The 17,914-nt window shown below is 39.1% G+C and overlaps 1 protein-coding gene across 5 annotated transcripts in view; it reads right to left on the bottom strand.

Moving 5' to 3' along the window:
* The window catches only part of strbp (spermatid perinuclear RNA binding protein), a 145,222-nt gene that overhangs the window by 16,660 nt on the left and 110,648 nt on the right, over window positions 1-17,914 (bottom strand). For 4 of the 5 annotated variants that reach the window (XM_078426304.1, XM_078426308.1, XM_078426305.1 and 1 more), the window contains 5 exons: window positions 16,870-17,037; window positions 11,783-11,917; window positions 9,783-9,923; window positions 9,107-9,233; window positions 3,863-3,907 (listed from right to left, as the gene is read on the bottom strand). In XM_078426304.1, coding sequence (XP_078282430.1) covers window positions 3,863-3,907; window positions 9,107-9,233; window positions 9,783-9,923; window positions 11,783-11,917; window positions 16,870-17,037 — 616 coding nt within the window. Of the gene's footprint in view, window positions 1-157; window positions 765-3,862; window positions 3,908-9,106; window positions 9,234-9,782; window positions 9,924-11,782; window positions 11,918-16,869; window positions 17,038-17,914 lie in introns of those variants that run through there. The other variant, XM_078426307.1, reaches the window with a different exon arrangement.

The following is a 17,914-nucleotide window of genomic DNA, read 5'->3' as shown; positions in this document are numbered from 1 at the left end:
GATTATGGAGGCAACACAGCCTTAAGCCAATTTTAGCACACATGCTTCATACCAATATCTTAAGAAAGCTGTAGGTATATTAACTTGTTTGCAGCTTCCATCATTTGTATAAAACACGGTCATTAATTTGGCTTAGCATTTTGCAATAACCAAATTTAAATTTTAAATGGATAAATGACGGAATTTGAGTGAGGAATGTAACATTTATTACACAAATGATGGCCAGTACAGAGCATATGCACAATACTGGGTTAAGGCTTTACTACATAAAAGAGATTTATAAAACAGGCAATACGCTGGCTGGTTCTGAAACAGAAAGTGTTTATTTGTGATCAAAGATCTATAATCTATACATCCTTCACAAATAAGCTTCCATAAAATTCTTAAGAAGCTATGATAATTCAATTAAAATGTTGGTGAGGTTTTTTTTGAAATTTTATTACTTTCTACCACAGAAGGCTGGATTAAGTTATATTTTGAGAATGAGGTAACATTTCACAGTACATCTTCAAGTTTTAATGAACTAAGCCTTTTTGTTAAAATCAAAAAGATAGGAAAATTATTTTACAAATAATTTGCTTCATACAACATTTTCAAAAGAAATTTAATTTAAAAAAAAGCAATTTTTTCTCCTAATGCTCACTTTTTGTTTTTGCTATTATTACGCTTCTAATACAGTAATTAGCTGAAAAAGGAGTAAAGGGGAACAGGATATGTTGGAATTTTCATAACAGGGAACAGAAGCATTCTCTTGCCTGGCAAACCTATAGAGAGAAGAAACGAAAGGACCCCAAATAAGTTTAATGGTCCATTATATTGACAAGAATATAAGGCTCTGTTACCATAGATCTTTGCAGATTGGCCAGTCAATTTAAATGTATTCATTTTTCTTTACATGTATCGTCTGCAATAATCTTAATCATTGTGCAAATCAACTGTGTGGAAAACTTCCATTTTATCCACATTGATCACATATTCTAAAAAAAAAATTGGGACTGGAAACAACTTTGCTACAATTTAAAATTAAACTTTATGTGGAAAACACCAACTTCATTTTATTTACAGAATAAATGTGTTAGGGATAGAAGTGAGTACAATAAAGAAGAAAGAGCGCCTTCTTTATAGGAATAAACATCAATTTAAATATTCAAAAAGAATAATCGGTGTTGCTCCAATCTGCATGGGCAATAAAATTGAGGCACCTATTTAATTCAGGTATATAAATTTACTACTGGCAAAAAGTGTCTCAACACTACCCACCGATTCCAAAACCACCCTGCCTCAATACCCAAGACTAAATTTTGTTTATGTATAAGTACCCATGCTTGAAAATACCGTCTCTATATTAATGGATTATGATGTCAAATTTGATCAATTTTGGTTGGTGCAGGTAACTGGTGCAGATCGAATTGAAGTAAATTATTTCAATATGCATAATTTGAGATAAACTCAGATGTTAATTGTTACACCCAATGTTTTGATCAATCTGTCACCAGGAAGTTATAAATCTTGCACCATCTAGAATGTGCTTGGATGATCTAGGCAGCAAACCCTCACCACAGATGCTACCACAGCTTTGCATCAATTCCTACCCTGGAAAGACTTCACGACACTCTGCTATCTATATTTCTGTAAGACTGACTCACATTTTATGCCATCTACAGAAAAAAATAGCAGTTCATTGAATAGCAGATCTGGAAAGATCTATGGGTTGTTAATTAATGTTTGGTTGAATACTAAGTTCTTGTGGCCTCACAGAATTCTATATAATCCAAACAGATTTCTTATTCTCAATTTTAATCTTCATTAGAAATCACAAAGCAGCAACAGTAGGTGTTTTAACAGCACCAGGTGACTGAAATGCAATTTCCCACATGCAACAGCTGACAAAGGCATTAAGACATTTTGGGCCTACAGCCAAGGAAAACAGCCGTGTCAAGTATTCTTTTGCAGACACTGCAGAAACACAAGGTCTTTATGTGAGAAATGATGACAATAAATATTTTTTTTGTAGAAAATACCAATTCCAGCCCAGTTGAACTTCGTTACACACTAAATTAGTGTTCACGAATAATTTTATAAACATATCAGGTCGGTTATTTTAGACACGTCAACTGTGACGGTAATAGCAAACTTCGCAGATTTATATTTGGAACTGAAATGATACTCAAACTGCTCACATGTGCAGTCCAACCACGGTTCCAAATAAATCTTGCACTTGCTTGTCACCATTTGCACATAAGACCCATTCAAAGCAACAGCATGGTGCCAGTTTCCGTGGTTAAAACAAGCTCATTTTAGAAAGTTATGGAAATCCGCCAGTATTGTGCTATCATTTAGAAATAAATTAAACATGTGTTATCATACAAAATCGGTGTATGGACAATCACAGACTGCTAATACTTTAGGTTAATACATATTCTTATCTGTATTAACCATTTGGCTCTCACATTAAAATATTATGGGGGGTCATTAAATTCATTATCCCTGAAAGAGTACTTTGAAAATAATTATTAAATTCAAATTATGGCTGCTTTAAAAAAAAAATCATAACCATCCAAATACAATTGAAACAAAAGCTCTAAAATTTTGTTTACTGGATGAGAATAAACTAACACTGAATGTTTTTGCTTTGAATGTTTTTATAGAGTCAGATTTAGGTTCTTCCCTCATTTTAGCCTCAATTCAGTTAAAACCAACAATAGGCAAGTACATATTGAAAGCTTGCAAAGAAAATTAGGAATAATGCAACAAAACTGAGGCAGGGACACATTCATTTTGACTAAATTTACAGGATGAGACATTTTCACAGTCACCCACTTCACCAAGTTTATCGGTTGTCAGTAGACAAACTGTCAGGGATTGTATTGTATTGACATTCCACCTGGCCTGTTACAATTAAACCCACGGTTATATTTTTTAAGCTAACTTCCCGCAACCCACACTGCATTTTGAAGATGCATAACTTTAACTCAAGACTCCCATGTTTTTAAAATCATCCTCCATCTTCCCTCGATAATTTCTATTTGGACAGCTGTGAATTTGGAATATCATTCAAAAACATCAAATTTAAGACTCAATGGTTTGTCCTGTTACTCATTATTTGGGATCATTTTTTAATAGCAACTTTTAAATTAGTTATATCTGGTTAAGACTACATTAAAAAGAGTAATTGCAGCAGTGAATTATTTGTCACAGCCTACTTGTCAATCTTTCTGGCAGTGCAGTGTGCTTTGAATAGAGCATCTAATGGCTGTAAGCCCTGTGATTACATTTAATAAAATATATAATTGGACATGAAGGGGACAAGCAAATTTACAATCACTCCCTTTACATTTGGGCAAAGTTTTAGCATGTGAGGCTCCAACCATGAGAAGAACTAAGAGGTTATGCTGATTTCTTGTCATGTTTTATACTGTATCAAAATGACAACTTGACTTTTTTTTTTTATAATCACGCAAATCAAAATTAACTTGCCATTATTTTAAGATAAAACAACTTTGTGTTTTAATTCAATTTAACACTGAACCCAGAGTACATAGGGATATGTTTTTGAACAAAATTTATAATTGAGTTCATATTCTGCTCTGCAGTCAAGCTCTGTGCACTGAACATTACAACCTTGCCGTACAAAAATACAAAAGAGAAAAGTTTGGAAATTTGGAGTGCTTCTACTATGTACGCTTTGAATACCCACAGAAATCATGGAATCGGGAAAGGGCATTCAGTACTCAAAGGACTCAGTACTCAGTGTTCACATAAGCATCTATATCTCTATGCAATGCAGAGATATACATGTTCTAGATTAAGGCACTGAGCAAATTATATTAAAAGTCACAATCTAATATAATGGCATACATACCATATGCCGGGGCAGCAGCACTGTATCCATATGGTGCACCATAACCTAAAGACAAAAGATCAACATTTTCTTTCACTTTACCACTTCTATAATTTGATTGCAAGAACACGTAGCAATAAAGAGTCATACGAGTTGTACAATAAAGAAACCTTGCCCTTCGGACCACCGTCCATGCTGCCAGTTATACCTATCTACACCAAACACATTTAACTACATAACATCTGTAGAGCTAGGCCTAGACTTCAGTTCAGAGATGTGCAGCTTAAATTGGCATCATGGTCTGCAAAATCATCATGTGCCAACAGTCTTATTTCTTTACTGTATTGTTGTATGTGCCTAGAGGTTTCTTAAATGTCCTAAGATTATTTGACTAATCTTTCAGGCAATGCAATCCCTATACTGTGTGAACAAAATTCCCCAGACCCCTCTAAACCTCCAAACTCTTAACTTAAATCAATGTTTTTATCTTGGACCTTTGTTGCCTACTAGATGTTTTGAGGTCGTAGAGATACAGCACAGAAAAATGCCTTTGGGCCCACCGTGTCTGCACTGACTAGCATTCACCTGTTCCAATTATCCTTCATTAATTCCATTGTCTATATTCTCCCCACATTCTCACCAACTTTCCAAGATTCTACCACTCAACTTTCCACTCGGGTCAATTTACAGTGGCCAATTAACTTGCGCACATCTTTGGGATGTGGGAGGAAACCATAGCACCTGGGTAAACCAACGTGGTCACAAGGAGAACATACAGACTATAAACACACAACACCCAAAACATGGATGAAAACGGATTTCTGATGCTGTAAGACAGCAGCTCTATCAGCAGCACCTCTGCGACATCAATTGTGTACCAAGTCTGTGCTATTAAAATGCATCGTTTTATCTCCTTGCTTTGCTATTTAATATCTCACGGTATAAAGCCAGTGTGACACCACAAAAGCATTCACAATTATCTTCTGAAAGTAGTGCTAAAGGGCTGTATTTATCTTGGATTTTTCCTGAGATCACCACCATCATTGGAGCTAGTCTTCAGCTGTTTCAATTCACCTTGCTCAGTACAAAATAATGGCTGAGAACACCGAATGTTCCACAATGCAGAACTGTCCAGATATCTCCTGGAAATTTGAAACACAAGTAGAAAATGTTGGGAGCACTCAACAGGTCAGCTAGCAGTCTAGTTTTCCTTTCTACATATGCTGCCTGACCTGATAAATATTTCAAGCATGTTTTATTCCAGCTAATTACTAACTAATCAGAATATTCTCAATCATCAGCAATGTGGTGGAACACGTTGACAATGCTACAAGGTGGCAATTACACAACAATAACATGGACAAAGAACTGAATTGCCAAATTAAAACTGGTTGCCTTTGACATCAAGGCCATACTTGATCAAGTAAAACTAAATTCAATGGTCATGACGTAGAAAGCATTCCAATGTGCAGCAATGCCTCTCAGAAAGGGTGACAAAAAGTGATTGTTGGACTTTAATCATCAGGATATCACTACAGTAGTTACTGAGTGTAATGTTCTGGGTCTGAACATCTTCAGCTACTTCAATTACTTCCTATCAGTACGCTTCCGTCAGTGATGGCAGCCTCGCCAACAGTCTGTCGTCATGTTCGTCTTTTTTGTTATTTTTAGTGTGTTCTAAAAGTATGTGTTAATGTTCTCTGGTTTGTTTGTTTTATGTGGGGGGGGACCGTTTTTCAATCTCTTACCTTGCCGGAGATGCAACTGTTTTCCGGATCGTATCTCCGGTCGCTCTGCGGCCTAACATCATGGAGCTGGCGGCCTGGCTCGAGACTGATTGAGCTCCACCTCTGGCCCGTGGACTTACCATCGGAGCCTGCGATCCCTTGCCTGGGATCGAAGAACCAACTACGGCCTGCGGATTTCAACATCGAGGAGTATGCAGTCTCGGGTAGAGACTGATGTCGGGAAGCTCCAATGTCGCAGAAGGTTCACCCAGCCCCGGGTCAGATCGCCTGGCACAGGGGAGCTGAGATCCCCCCCGATTACAGGAGCTTGATCGCCCTGATGCGGAGGGCCCAACCGCCGGCCACGGGAGCCAAGATCATCCCGCCAACGGAAGGCTCGAGGCCTCCGACCGTGGGAGAATAAAGAAGGGAAGAGTTTTAACTTTTTTTCACCTTCCATCACAGTGAGGAATGTGGAGGAGTCACTGTGGTGGATGTTTATGTTAAAATGTATTTTGTGTGTTTTGTTGCTTTTTATTGGTATGACTGTATGGCAAATCAAATTCCTCGTATGTTGCAAAACATACTTGGCGAATAAAGTATTATGGTTTGATTATGATTATGATGATCATCATGAGGTCAGAAGGATTGTTCACTGACATCTGCATCATGTTCAATTCAACTTACGACTGCTCTGCAAAAGAACAAGTCCATACTAACATGTAATGAGACTGAGACAACATTTTCAGGTATGGTTCGATAAGCTGCAAATAATAACAAAGCAAAACGTGTCCCAAATGCATTGAGTCCAACCGCCTACCCTTGACATTCAACAGCATTGCCATTTATGAGCCTCCTTTCTTCAACATCTTGCGGAGCTATCATTGACCAAACATTCAATGGGGCTAATCACATTTATACTGTAGCTAAAAGAGGCTGGAGGTCTTGTTTTGTGACACCTCCTGGTGTAGGTTTCTATCATCCACAATTAGTTTAGGTTTATTGGTATTGCATGCACTGAGTTACATCAAAAGTCAAAAACAAGTATTAAGCTATTTTTCAAGTCAAAAATCAAGAGTGTTTTATTGTCATGTGCCCTGAAACAGAACGGTGAAATTCTTACTTGCAGCAGCACAACAGACCCATAATTAAAACCCATAATGAACAACAACAAAGGTTCAGCATATATATTAAAAAAACCCAAAGAGACAAATAAATAATCAATAATAGTGCAAAGTCAAACGTAATGCCCCCAAGTCAATATAGTTTGAGCCTATTTGGAGGCTGTAGTGTTTAATAGCCTGATGGTTGTAAGGAAGAAGCTGCTCCTGAACCTGGACGTTATCGATTTCAGGCCTGGACATTTCGGTTGTAATTAGACGGTCATAAACTTAAAACAATATTCATTTTCTCTCCAAGTATGCTGTCGCATCTTCTTATTTTATAAAACTTGTTGCTCTACTACCCTGCACTGAATTATTCCAGTTGAATGTTAAGGATATTTTAAAAGGCAATTTTGTTTTATTTTCCCCCACTGACGAAAAATACCCAACTTCAAGTATCTCCCTTAATGGCATAGCAAAAGTTACTAAATCCTTGTGCAAGAATCAATGCACAAATCAGCACATGCTACTTTGTACTGAAAGCTAAAAACAGCTTGACAACAATTTTCTCTTGCTCCTATGCAGCAACACAATACCATCACTGGTAAAATAAAACATTTAACTGATTTGTCATGGAATTATTTTACACCTTGAAACTTCAGGAAAACATATCAAAATGTATACAAGTAGATATGGCATACCTGATACAGAATGTGCTGATACTGAAGTCTACATTGTGCAGATATTTTATAAATACAAGTTGTCTCGATATACTCCTGGTTGCTGTGACTGTAATAAGCTTTGATTTACCAAAGGGAATGATGTTAATATTAAACTTACAACATAATCAATTATGGGTCCCCCTACGTTTCATAACTTTTTCAATTAATCTATTTTTCTTTTGTAGATAGATGGGAAATGTTTTTGCAGTGAAGGTGGTTGAAGTATTCACGGCATTTTGACGCGGTGTTAAACATAAGTAGAAGAATTAATTAAAAAATATTTGGCTGGACGGTCATCAATCCAGTGGCTGTGGTCCTCCATGCCCTGCTCTATGTGTGGTGGTGGGAGTTTCATGAGGTGGAGCAGGGCAAGCACATAGGTGCACAAACAATGGCCTGCCCAGCTCTGACAGGCTCCTGAGAGCTTGTTGCTTCGAAGGAATTTTCAATTGCTCCTAAATGTTAATTAGGAAATACAGCTAGGCTAATAATAAAAAGTATTTATAAGCAGTTGAAATATATCTAATTAGCTGGACAGTGCTAATTCTACTGGATTTGTGGAGGCCACATAGGAACATTGTGCAGGACAGCACAGGAACAGGTCTTCTGGCCCACATTGTCTATGATGAATATGATGCCAAGTTAAATTGATCTACTCTGCCTGCACATAATCCATATTGTCCATTTCCTGCATATCCTTGTGCCTATACAAAAGCTTCTTAAATATCACTATTGTATCTTTCTCCACCACCACCCATGACAGTGCCTTCCATGCACCCACCACTCCCTGTATATCTCCTTTGAACGTTGTCCCTCTCACCTTAAATCTATGCCTTCTAGTCTTTGACATTTCAAATTGAATGCACTGTATCCAAACTCCTCAGCTCAGTACCGTGCAACAAAGCGGACTCAATGCCGTGTCCAGTTGCAGAGTGGGAGAACAGAAGCACTGTCATGTGACCTTCAATGCTTTTCATAATTCCATGCTGCAGTGCACAGACTCAGATGTCTGGAATGTGACGATACATGTACTGCAGTAAGCTGGTGCTTCTCTCCAGAACTGCAGTATAGCTCTCAGCGTGATTTGGCTCAGTTAAAGACTTAATACGTACTCATCCAAGTCCCTGGATGATGAAATACAGCTAGGCTAAGATAATTTTTTGTTAAAGGGAGCCATCCTGCCTAGACCTAGGATAAGCATGGAGAAAGTGAGAATTCATTTCTGCAACCTGCGGTGAATGCAAATGTAAGAGGGTCTGCAAAACTGTGCCATTGACCTGGTCAGAAGCTGTGCTAAGAGACACAATTAGCATTATTTGGCATTACATATATTTCTGCTAATATTCACAATCTATTTTTTATCATTTCTAGGTCACGAGTTTTATCTCTTCAGACAAGCATCCAATGAGTTAATATTTTATACTTTTCAGGAGTGGTTTTAAAATATGATTCGCCGCATTTTAAAATAGGATTTGCCGCATTTTTATTTTCTCACTAATAAGTAAAATTAACACGAACAGATAACGTCACATCCTTCATGATGTGCACCTGTGATTTAATTTTCACAGCTGAGCTGAATGTAAATCATGGCAATTTAAATCCCGTGTCCTTCTAATAACATTGTGAGGTGACCGGATATATCCAGGCTTGTATAAAGTGAACAGTGTTACCACCATTAACATTTAACTGTTCCTGCCAAGCAATGCATCATACCTGGTGTAAGATATCCTGGAGCAGCCGTTACTGCTGCACCAGCAAATGCTCCTCTGTTCAAGGCTCCTCTGCCTCTGCCTCTGAGTGATTGGACTGCAACAGCTGGAGCGGCTATTGGACCCTTAGTCTGTGCAAGGTGAAAAGCAATAACATTTATGAGTAAAACAACTTTAATGAGATCATTTTTATAACAATCTTAATTTAAGTCAAGCATTTTAATTGTCAGTCAGTCTTGTAATGAGAAATTACATCTGGATGGGATGATGCATTTCTGCAGTGTAAGAAATGTAGAAATTTATAAAATACCAGAAAAAAAACCTGACAGATACGAGTGACTATACACTACATTTGGAAGTAGAAATATACACATTGTTGTTGACAAGACAGATTTTTCTTTCACTCAGTGGGCAGCGAGTAAATGGAATGAGCTGCCAGAGGAGGTGGTTGAGGCAGGTACTATAACAGCATTTAAAAGACTCTTGGATAGGGAAGGTTTAGAAGGACATTGGCCAAACGGGACTATCTTAGATGGGGCATCTTGGTCGGCATGGATGAGTTGGGCCGAAGGGCCTGTTTCTATGCGATGACTTACAGTGTACAATGTTCATGATAAAAATAAACAAAAGTTATATTGTTATGTAGAGCAGAGCCAGAAAGAAAATGGTACCCATCTTACCGGAGGACCAGTCCTCTTTTTCTTGATGTTAGCAGCACTTGGACCAGAAAATAGTTTTTCAAGGGCAGCTAAAGCAGCACTGGCCTTTGCGACTTTCTTATTAGGACCTGCTCCCTTGAATTTCTGACTATCTACTTCCACCTACAAAAAAAATTGGCAATTTGTAAATCTGTACAATCTATTTGGTAACTTTCAATGATGTGCATTACCATCGGTTCACATTTCTATTTTTTAAAAAAGTAAATACATGAATATTATTGACTTTGGGCTGGGCTACAATGACTGCCAAAGATTTATAATGTACTTAAGACAATGAATCAATATTTATTCTTAAATGTTTTCTAATAAATATTATACCTGCGTAATCACTGAAAAGGAAGTTAAAGTTAAGAATGACATTTAGGCATGAAACAGAGGTGATTAAAAACAGGAGAAGATCGTAAATGCAAAACCTAGAGAAATTACTTTTCTTCCAAGGGTATTATGACTTCCTAAAAGAGCAAATTGAATTATTTTAGTTCTTGCTTTCCAGCAAGGAGCCTTAGTTACCCCAAAAAGCACATTTTGACTTGCAAGGTAAGTAGGACAGCCCCAGAGACCTGGGTTCGATCCTGACTAGGGGTGCTGTGTACGTTCTACCCATGACCGTGTGGGTTTTCCCCGGGTGCTTTGGTTTCCTCCCCATTCCAAAGACATACAGGTTTGTAGGTTAGTTGGCTTTGGCTGTAAATTATCCCTAGTGTGTAAGATAGTGCTAGTGTACGGGGTTCGCTGCTGGCGCGGACTCGGTGGCCGAAGGGCTTGTTTCTGCGCTGCATCTCTAAACTAAACTTAAAGCCAACTTGATAAATTTGCTTCAAAAGAGCAGTTATTAAGGTAGGTCTTAGTATAAGGTAGGTGAAAGTGATTGAATTGGATTCTATGAAAATGTAAACTTTCAAGCAGGGTCTGTGGAGCGAGAAACTCAGTCAACGGTGTAAGTTGAAGAACTATCATAGAAACATAGAAAATACGTGGAGTAGGCCATTCGGCCCTTCGAGCCAGCACCACCATTCAATATGATCATGGCTGATCATCCAAAATCAGTACCCCGTTCCTGCTTTCTCCCCATATCCCTTGATTCCGTTAGCCCTAAAAGCTACATCTAACTCTCTCTTGAAAACATCCAGTGAATTGGCCTCCACTGCCTTATGTGGCAGAGAATTCCACAGATTCACAACTCTCTGGGTGAAAGTTTTTCCTCGTCTCAGTCCTAAATTGCCTACCTTTTATTCTTACACTGTGACCCCAGGTTCTGGACTCCCCCAACATCAGGAACATTTTTCCTGCATCCTGCCTGTCCTTAAGAATTTTATATGTTTCTATCTATAAGATCCCCTCTCATTTAAATTCCAGTGAATATAAGCCCAGTCAATCCATTCTTTCATCATATGTCAGTTCCACCATCCCGGGAATTAACCTGGTGAACCTATGCTGCACTCTCTCAATAGCAAGAATGTCCTTCCTCAAAACTGCACACAATACTCCAGGTGCAGTCTCAGCAGGGCCCTGTACAACTGCAGCAGGACCTCCTTGCTCCTAAACTCAAATCCTCTTGCAACAAAGGCCAACATGCCATTATCTTTCTTCACTGCCTGCTGTACCTGCATGCTTACTTTTGGAGGTAGAAAAGTTAGAAATCAAACAAATTTAAGTTGCGGATAAGTGGGAAGGCCAGAAAGAATAAAAGGAATGCAATCATTGGATGGAAAGCATGACATAAAATGACACAAATGGTATTGCTGCCAGCTGAGGGGATGATGAAGCCTTCTTAATTGCAGCTGAGGTGAATGTAAGAAGTGTAGAGGATGAATGAAGAGAGTGAAAAATAATTGCTGTAACAGCGAGATATAAATAAAACACAGCTGTTGCTGAAAAACTTCAAAAATAGAATGTCATATCTGACTATATGGCTCAGAAATTATACCATTTTCAATTGAATGAAATGAATTTTGATGTACCTCCATGACAAACCGTTTGTCATGACTGCCGCCAGTTTCAGATATCAATTCGTATTTCAAACCCCTCCTCTTTTCATTCAATTCCATAACAGGGTTTTTCCCGCTGGCTGTGAGGATTGGGCCCTGCGTTCGCATCTAAAAACAAATTAAAATACATAAACAAAATACGTATTCATTAGGTTTGATTTAAACCAGAGTGTCTTTCAAATAAATCAGTAATGATCCCATGACTTGCATAGAATAATTCCACTTGTCCGTCTAGGCTGCCAACATAAATTACAATATCCAGTAATACTAGTTGAATGGAGCTACTTGTTCCAAATTTACAAGGCCAAGATTTGAGATGGTGACACACATCGCCAATCTTTAATATCTCAACTTGTACATTAGTTTGGTGACTATATTAGGTCATGTTTTATATCTTTTCAGGAGTGTTATCCAGACTCAACAGCACACACGATGCATGTTTACAGAAATATCAAGAGTGCTTGTGTTGATACAACAATAGACAATAGGCAATAGACAATAGGTGCAGGAGGAGGCCATTCGGCCCTTCGAGCCAGCACCGCCATTCAATGTGATCATGGCTGATCATTCTCAATCAGTACCCCGTTCCTGCCTTCTCCCAATATCCCCTGACTCCGCTATCCTTAAGAGCTCTATCTAGCTCTCTCTTGAATGCATTCAGAGAATTGGCCTCCACTGCCTTCTGAGGCAGAGAATTCCACAGATTCACAACACTCTGACTGAAAAAGTTTGTCCTCATCTCCGTTCTAAATGGCCTACCTCTTATTCTTAAACTGTGGCCCCTGGTTCTGGACTCCCCCAACATTGGGAACATGTTTCCTGCCTCTAACGTGTCCAACCCCTTAATAATCTTATACGTTTCGATAAGATCCCCTCTCATTTTTCTGAATTCCAGTGTATACAAGCCTAGTCGCTCCAGTCTTTCAACATATGACAGTCCCGCCATTCCGGGAATTAACCTAGTAAACCTACGCTGCACGCCCTCAATAGCAAGAATATCCTTCCTCAAATTTGGAGACCAAAACTGCACACAGTACTCCAGGTGCGGTCTCACTAGGGCCCTGTAGGGCAGCCTTGAAGTAAGCTGCGGGACAACAGAAGTATCAACACAGATCCTTGCAAAACTCTTGCTCACAGACCTCCAGCCTGAGTAATACCCTTCCACTATAACCCTTCTAAGAATAAGCCATTTCTGAATCCATACGACCAGGTCGCTGTGGAGCTTAAGCTTCTGGATCAGCCTACCATGAGGGACTTCATCAAACGCCTCACTAAAAATGAGCCCACTCACTTCCAAATGCAAGGAAATCCTATCCCGAAAAATCCTTTCAAATAGTTTCACTACAACTGCGTGAGGGCCACTGTCTTATAATTTTCTGATTATCTCTACTTCCCTTTTAAAACAAAAGAACAACATTAGTTGCCCTCCAGTCCTCTGGGTCCTTGCCTGGAGGCCTGAGAAAATACAAAAGTCTTTGTCAATGCTCCTGCAATCTCTTGTCTTGCCTCTCTTAATAATCTGGGATAGATCCCATCAGGCTTGGAGACTTACCCACCCAACTGCTCAGCAAGAGCCCCAATACCACCTCCTTCTTGATCTCAAACTGTGCGAGCATATTAGTACTCCCTACACTGATCTCACTGCCCTTCATGTCTGTCTCCTTGGTGAATACAGAGGCAAAGTGCTCATTTGATACCTCACCCATATCCTCTGACTCCAAGCTTAAATTGCCTCTTTTATTCTTGAGCAGTCCTACCTGCTCCCTGGTGACCCTCTTTTTAATGTGTGTACAAAAAGCCTTGGGACTTTCCTTAATCCCTCTTGCCAATGTCATTTTGTGGCCCCTTCTGGCCTTTCCAATTGCCTGCTTGAGTTCTTTCCTACTTGCTTTATATTCTTCAAAGGCCCTGTCTGATTTAATCTTTCTAATCCTTACATGTGCTTCCTTTTTTTCGGATCAAACTTACAACCTCTTTAGTCATCCAAGGTCCCTATACCTTGTCCTCCTTATCCCTCCACCTTACTGGAACATGCCTATCCTAAACTCTGATCAGCTGGTGTTTAAACAAAATGTCAAATGTGGACTTACCCAATAACAACTACTCCCAAATAACATACTCCAGCTCCTGCCTAATAGTCCTGTAATCTGCTTTACCCCAAATCAGCACCTTCTCACAAGTATATCCTTCCTTAAATATGGAGTTCAATACTGTATTAGTTATTCTAGATATAGTCTCACCAACACTTATTAAAATGTGCATTTACAATAATGGGTGAGCTGTACAATTAGAGATGTCTACTAGTCAAATTTCCTGATTTAAAAAAAAATTGAGCAACAAAATGCAGATGCTGGAAACCTGAAACAAAAGCAGAAAACGCTAGAATATTTCAACAGATCAAGAACCATGAGCCAAGAAATAGCTTCAATATTTCAGATCACTAATCTTGTCTCAGAACTGAAAAAGTGAGAAAACATTGCAGGCAGAACTTTTTGTTCTTAAAAGTCATGGTTGTCTGTGACTTTGAGTTCTCCTCTCCGCTCCTACCCTGATCTCTATCTTCAGCCTCTTATATTGGACACTATTGGAGCAGTACAAGCTTGAGGAATAGCACCTCGCCTTGCATGTGGGTACATTGCAGCACCCGGGAAATAATATTCAACAAACAATTTCAGATAACCACCCTATTTCTCGCCTTCTGTGATGTGGCCATAGCTTTTTATTTGTTTCTTTATTAAAAATCTGCGCTTTCTTCCCTATCAGCAATTAAAGTAATTGTTACCTTTACAATTTTAATCTACACCCCATCTTAGTCATTTCCCATTCTCTGTACCCCACCTCTGCAACATAAACCACATGGGTTTCTCTGGGTAAAAGTTGGTTGGAAATATTTTTTTGGTTTTTTTAAAATTTTTAGATCAAACACTCTCATGATCAGGGGCATTGATGGCCAAATGCATTAGGACACAGATTATCCATATGTTGTAACAATCTATGAAACATTATAGCCAAAGGCAATCCCCACCTTACCTATTTTTTTAAATTTCTCACATTCAGCTTTACCCCAGCGTCTTTTTATTTCATTACCAGGAACTGAATCTAGATTCAGATTCATGTTTACAAATGGTCTATTAACAAATAAATATGGGTAAATCTAATGGACAAAGCCTACAAAATAGAATTTTTTGCACCCGGTTTGTTGCTGTGGGAATTATACATTATAATGCAAACAGCTCAGACAGTCTGAAAAAAAAGAGTTTAACTTACATATTTTTTAAAAACCCTCAAATTCTTCCCATCTTGGTCAATTTTTTTAAATTGTAGGTAGACCTCCTGTACAGTGAACCAGGATCATGACACGCATCAAAGTTAAACCAATCTTAAACTTTCTGATGGCAATATCAATTTATGGGGATGAATGAATAACGGCGGTTCAATTTATTCCATCATTATTCTTATCCTGTCATGATCTGATTGAAACTTATCTTGGGACTTTCCATGCCAAATCCACAGCCACCAAATTCTGCTGAGTTAATCCAAATTTGCTTTTGAATGTTTTTGCTGCGTTAAAATTTACTGGAGCAATTGTGTCTCATCAGGGAGTCCGACCGACTGTCTAGTCATTTAGAACAGGTTATGGTAATTGCTCATTTTAATCTTATTTTGCATCCACTAATTCAATTTGAAATACCACTGGAACTTGAAAGGTGCCGAGTTTACGGCCAAAGGTGATTTATTGGCTATGCTTCAAAGCCTTCCAGGAAATGGCTACATTAACAATTCTTAAATCACATATCTATAAAATGTCAGTTCCTATTCCTGCCTAATTATTTGCCTGCATAATTATGGAAGAACAAACTGACCATCTTCAAGAATAGCCCAAGTATTAAGAAACTGAATTAAGCTCAACTGATCAAAGTTTAGGACAAAGATAAAGAACATTGAAACGGGGCTTCCCCTCCTCCATTATAGATGAGGCTCTCACTAGGGTCTCTTCTACATCCCGCAGCTCCGCTCTTGCTCCCCCTCCCCCCACTCGCAACAAGGACAGAATCCCCCTCGTTCTCACTTTCCACCCCACCAGCCAGCGGATCCAACGAATCATCCACCAACATTTCCGTCACCTACAACGGGATCCCACCACTGGCCAATATCTTCCCATCCCCTCCCCTCTCTGCGTTCCGCAGAGACCGTTCCCTCCGTAACTCCCTGGACCACTCGTCCTAGCCAAACCACCCCAACCCCGGGCACTTTCCCCTGCAACCGCACGAGATGCAACACCTGTCCCTTTACCTCCCCACTCAACTCCATCCAAGGACCCAAACAGTCTTTCCAGGTGAGACAAAGGTTCACCTGCACCTCCTCCAACCTCATCTATTGCATATGCTGCTCTAGATGTCAACTTATTTACATTGGCGAAACCAAGCGCAGGCTCGGCGATCACTTCGCTGAACACCTGCGCTCGGTCCGCACTAACCAAACTGATCTCCCGGTGGCCGAGCACTTCAACTCCCCCTCCCATTCCCAGTCTGACCTTTCTGTCATGGGCCTCCTCCAGTGCCATAGTGAGGCCCACCGGAAATTGGAGGAACAGCACCTCATATTTCACCTGGGCAGTTTGCAGCCCAGTGGTATGAACATCGACTTCTCCAACTTTAGATAGTTCCTCTGTCCCTCCCGTCTCCTCCTCCTTCCCAGATCTCCCTCTACCTTCCTGTCTCCACCTATATCCTTCCTTTGTCCCGCCCCCCTGACATCAGTCTGAAGAAGGGTCTCGACCCGAAACGTCACCCATTCCTTCTCTCCCGAGATGCTGCCTGACCTGCTGAGTTACTCCAGCATTTTGTGAATAAATACCTTTGATTTGTACCAGCATCTGCAGTTATCTTCTTATAAAGAACATTGAATTTACTTTAAAACTTTTATTATATCTTTACGCACTATCTTTAAAAAGTTATAACAATTATACATATACTTTTTTTAAACCCACACCTTACAAAAGGGAAATGATAAACTGATTTCATAAATATATGAATAAATTAATGCTTAAAGACTGGTACCTCTAGAGTGTTGGTGCTGGTAGCAGGAACGCAGCCAACGGTGTCATTGCTTGAGTTTGTGGAAACAGTTTCATTTTTATCATCACCTGAGGACTTTTCTTCCACTTCCTGAGTTTCTAAACCCATCTTCAAATCCATACCGGTTGGACAGCCCATAGATTGTAACACCTACAACAGCCAAAACCATTAAAATGTGATTCCTTAAGTTTTATGTGTCTTTTCACCTCAGTGAAAAAAGACTTTAATGATCTTTAAATAACCAGAACACTCATTGCATTTTATGCTCATGCCCTAACCTACTATTTGTTTGTTCTTGAACTTATTAGACAATATCAAGACAAAATCAACTGGCCATCCTTAACTGGCCACATAGTGGCAGTGGAATCATTGCTGGTCAGCCAAGGCAGGAATGAACCAGGTGGGTTCAGCAACGATCTAGACTATTTTTGGTTGGGCACTGAAGCGCCAGATAATGCAACATTAATACCACTGCAGTTATTCTCCTGCAACGTAAACGTTCTCTTTGCATGGTTCATTTAGATCACTAAAAATCAAATAATCCACATCCAAAATTAATAATACCGCTCACATTAAAATAACAACTGATGTGCCTAGTCCAGAAAGAAGAGCTTGAAAATGGGACACATCATTGCTTGGAGCACGCAATGGGAGAAGATTTGTAGTCATCTTAGAATTTGCAACTCAATTAAAACAAATTCTGAACACAATACCCCTAAACAATCACATTGTAAATCATTTCTTGCTGAATTGATGCAGAGAATTTACAATCTATATTAAAGATCAACAAAACAGACAATGGATAAATCCATCTTGGATCTATAGTTGCACATTAATAAATACAAAACAACTTTATACAATATATTTAATTTATGGATGAGTTTGATCACACAAATAGTTAAATAGTTTACACACACTTGAGACCATTTCATAATGTTTTCGATGTGCCCGAGTGTTTCGATCTCATTGCTGTTATGGAACAGCGTTGTAAAGATCATGAGCAAATACAATATATATTAACATGACA

The sequence above is a fragment of the Rhinoraja longicauda genome, chromosome 31 (assembly GCF_053455715.1).
Source record: "Rhinoraja longicauda isolate Sanriku21f chromosome 31, sRhiLon1.1, whole genome shotgun sequence".
In the NCBI taxonomy this organism is placed as follows: domain Eukaryota; kingdom Metazoa; phylum Chordata; class Chondrichthyes; order Rajiformes; family Arhynchobatidae; genus Rhinoraja; species Rhinoraja longicauda.
This window is presented reverse-complemented; position numbering and strand designations above follow the sequence as displayed.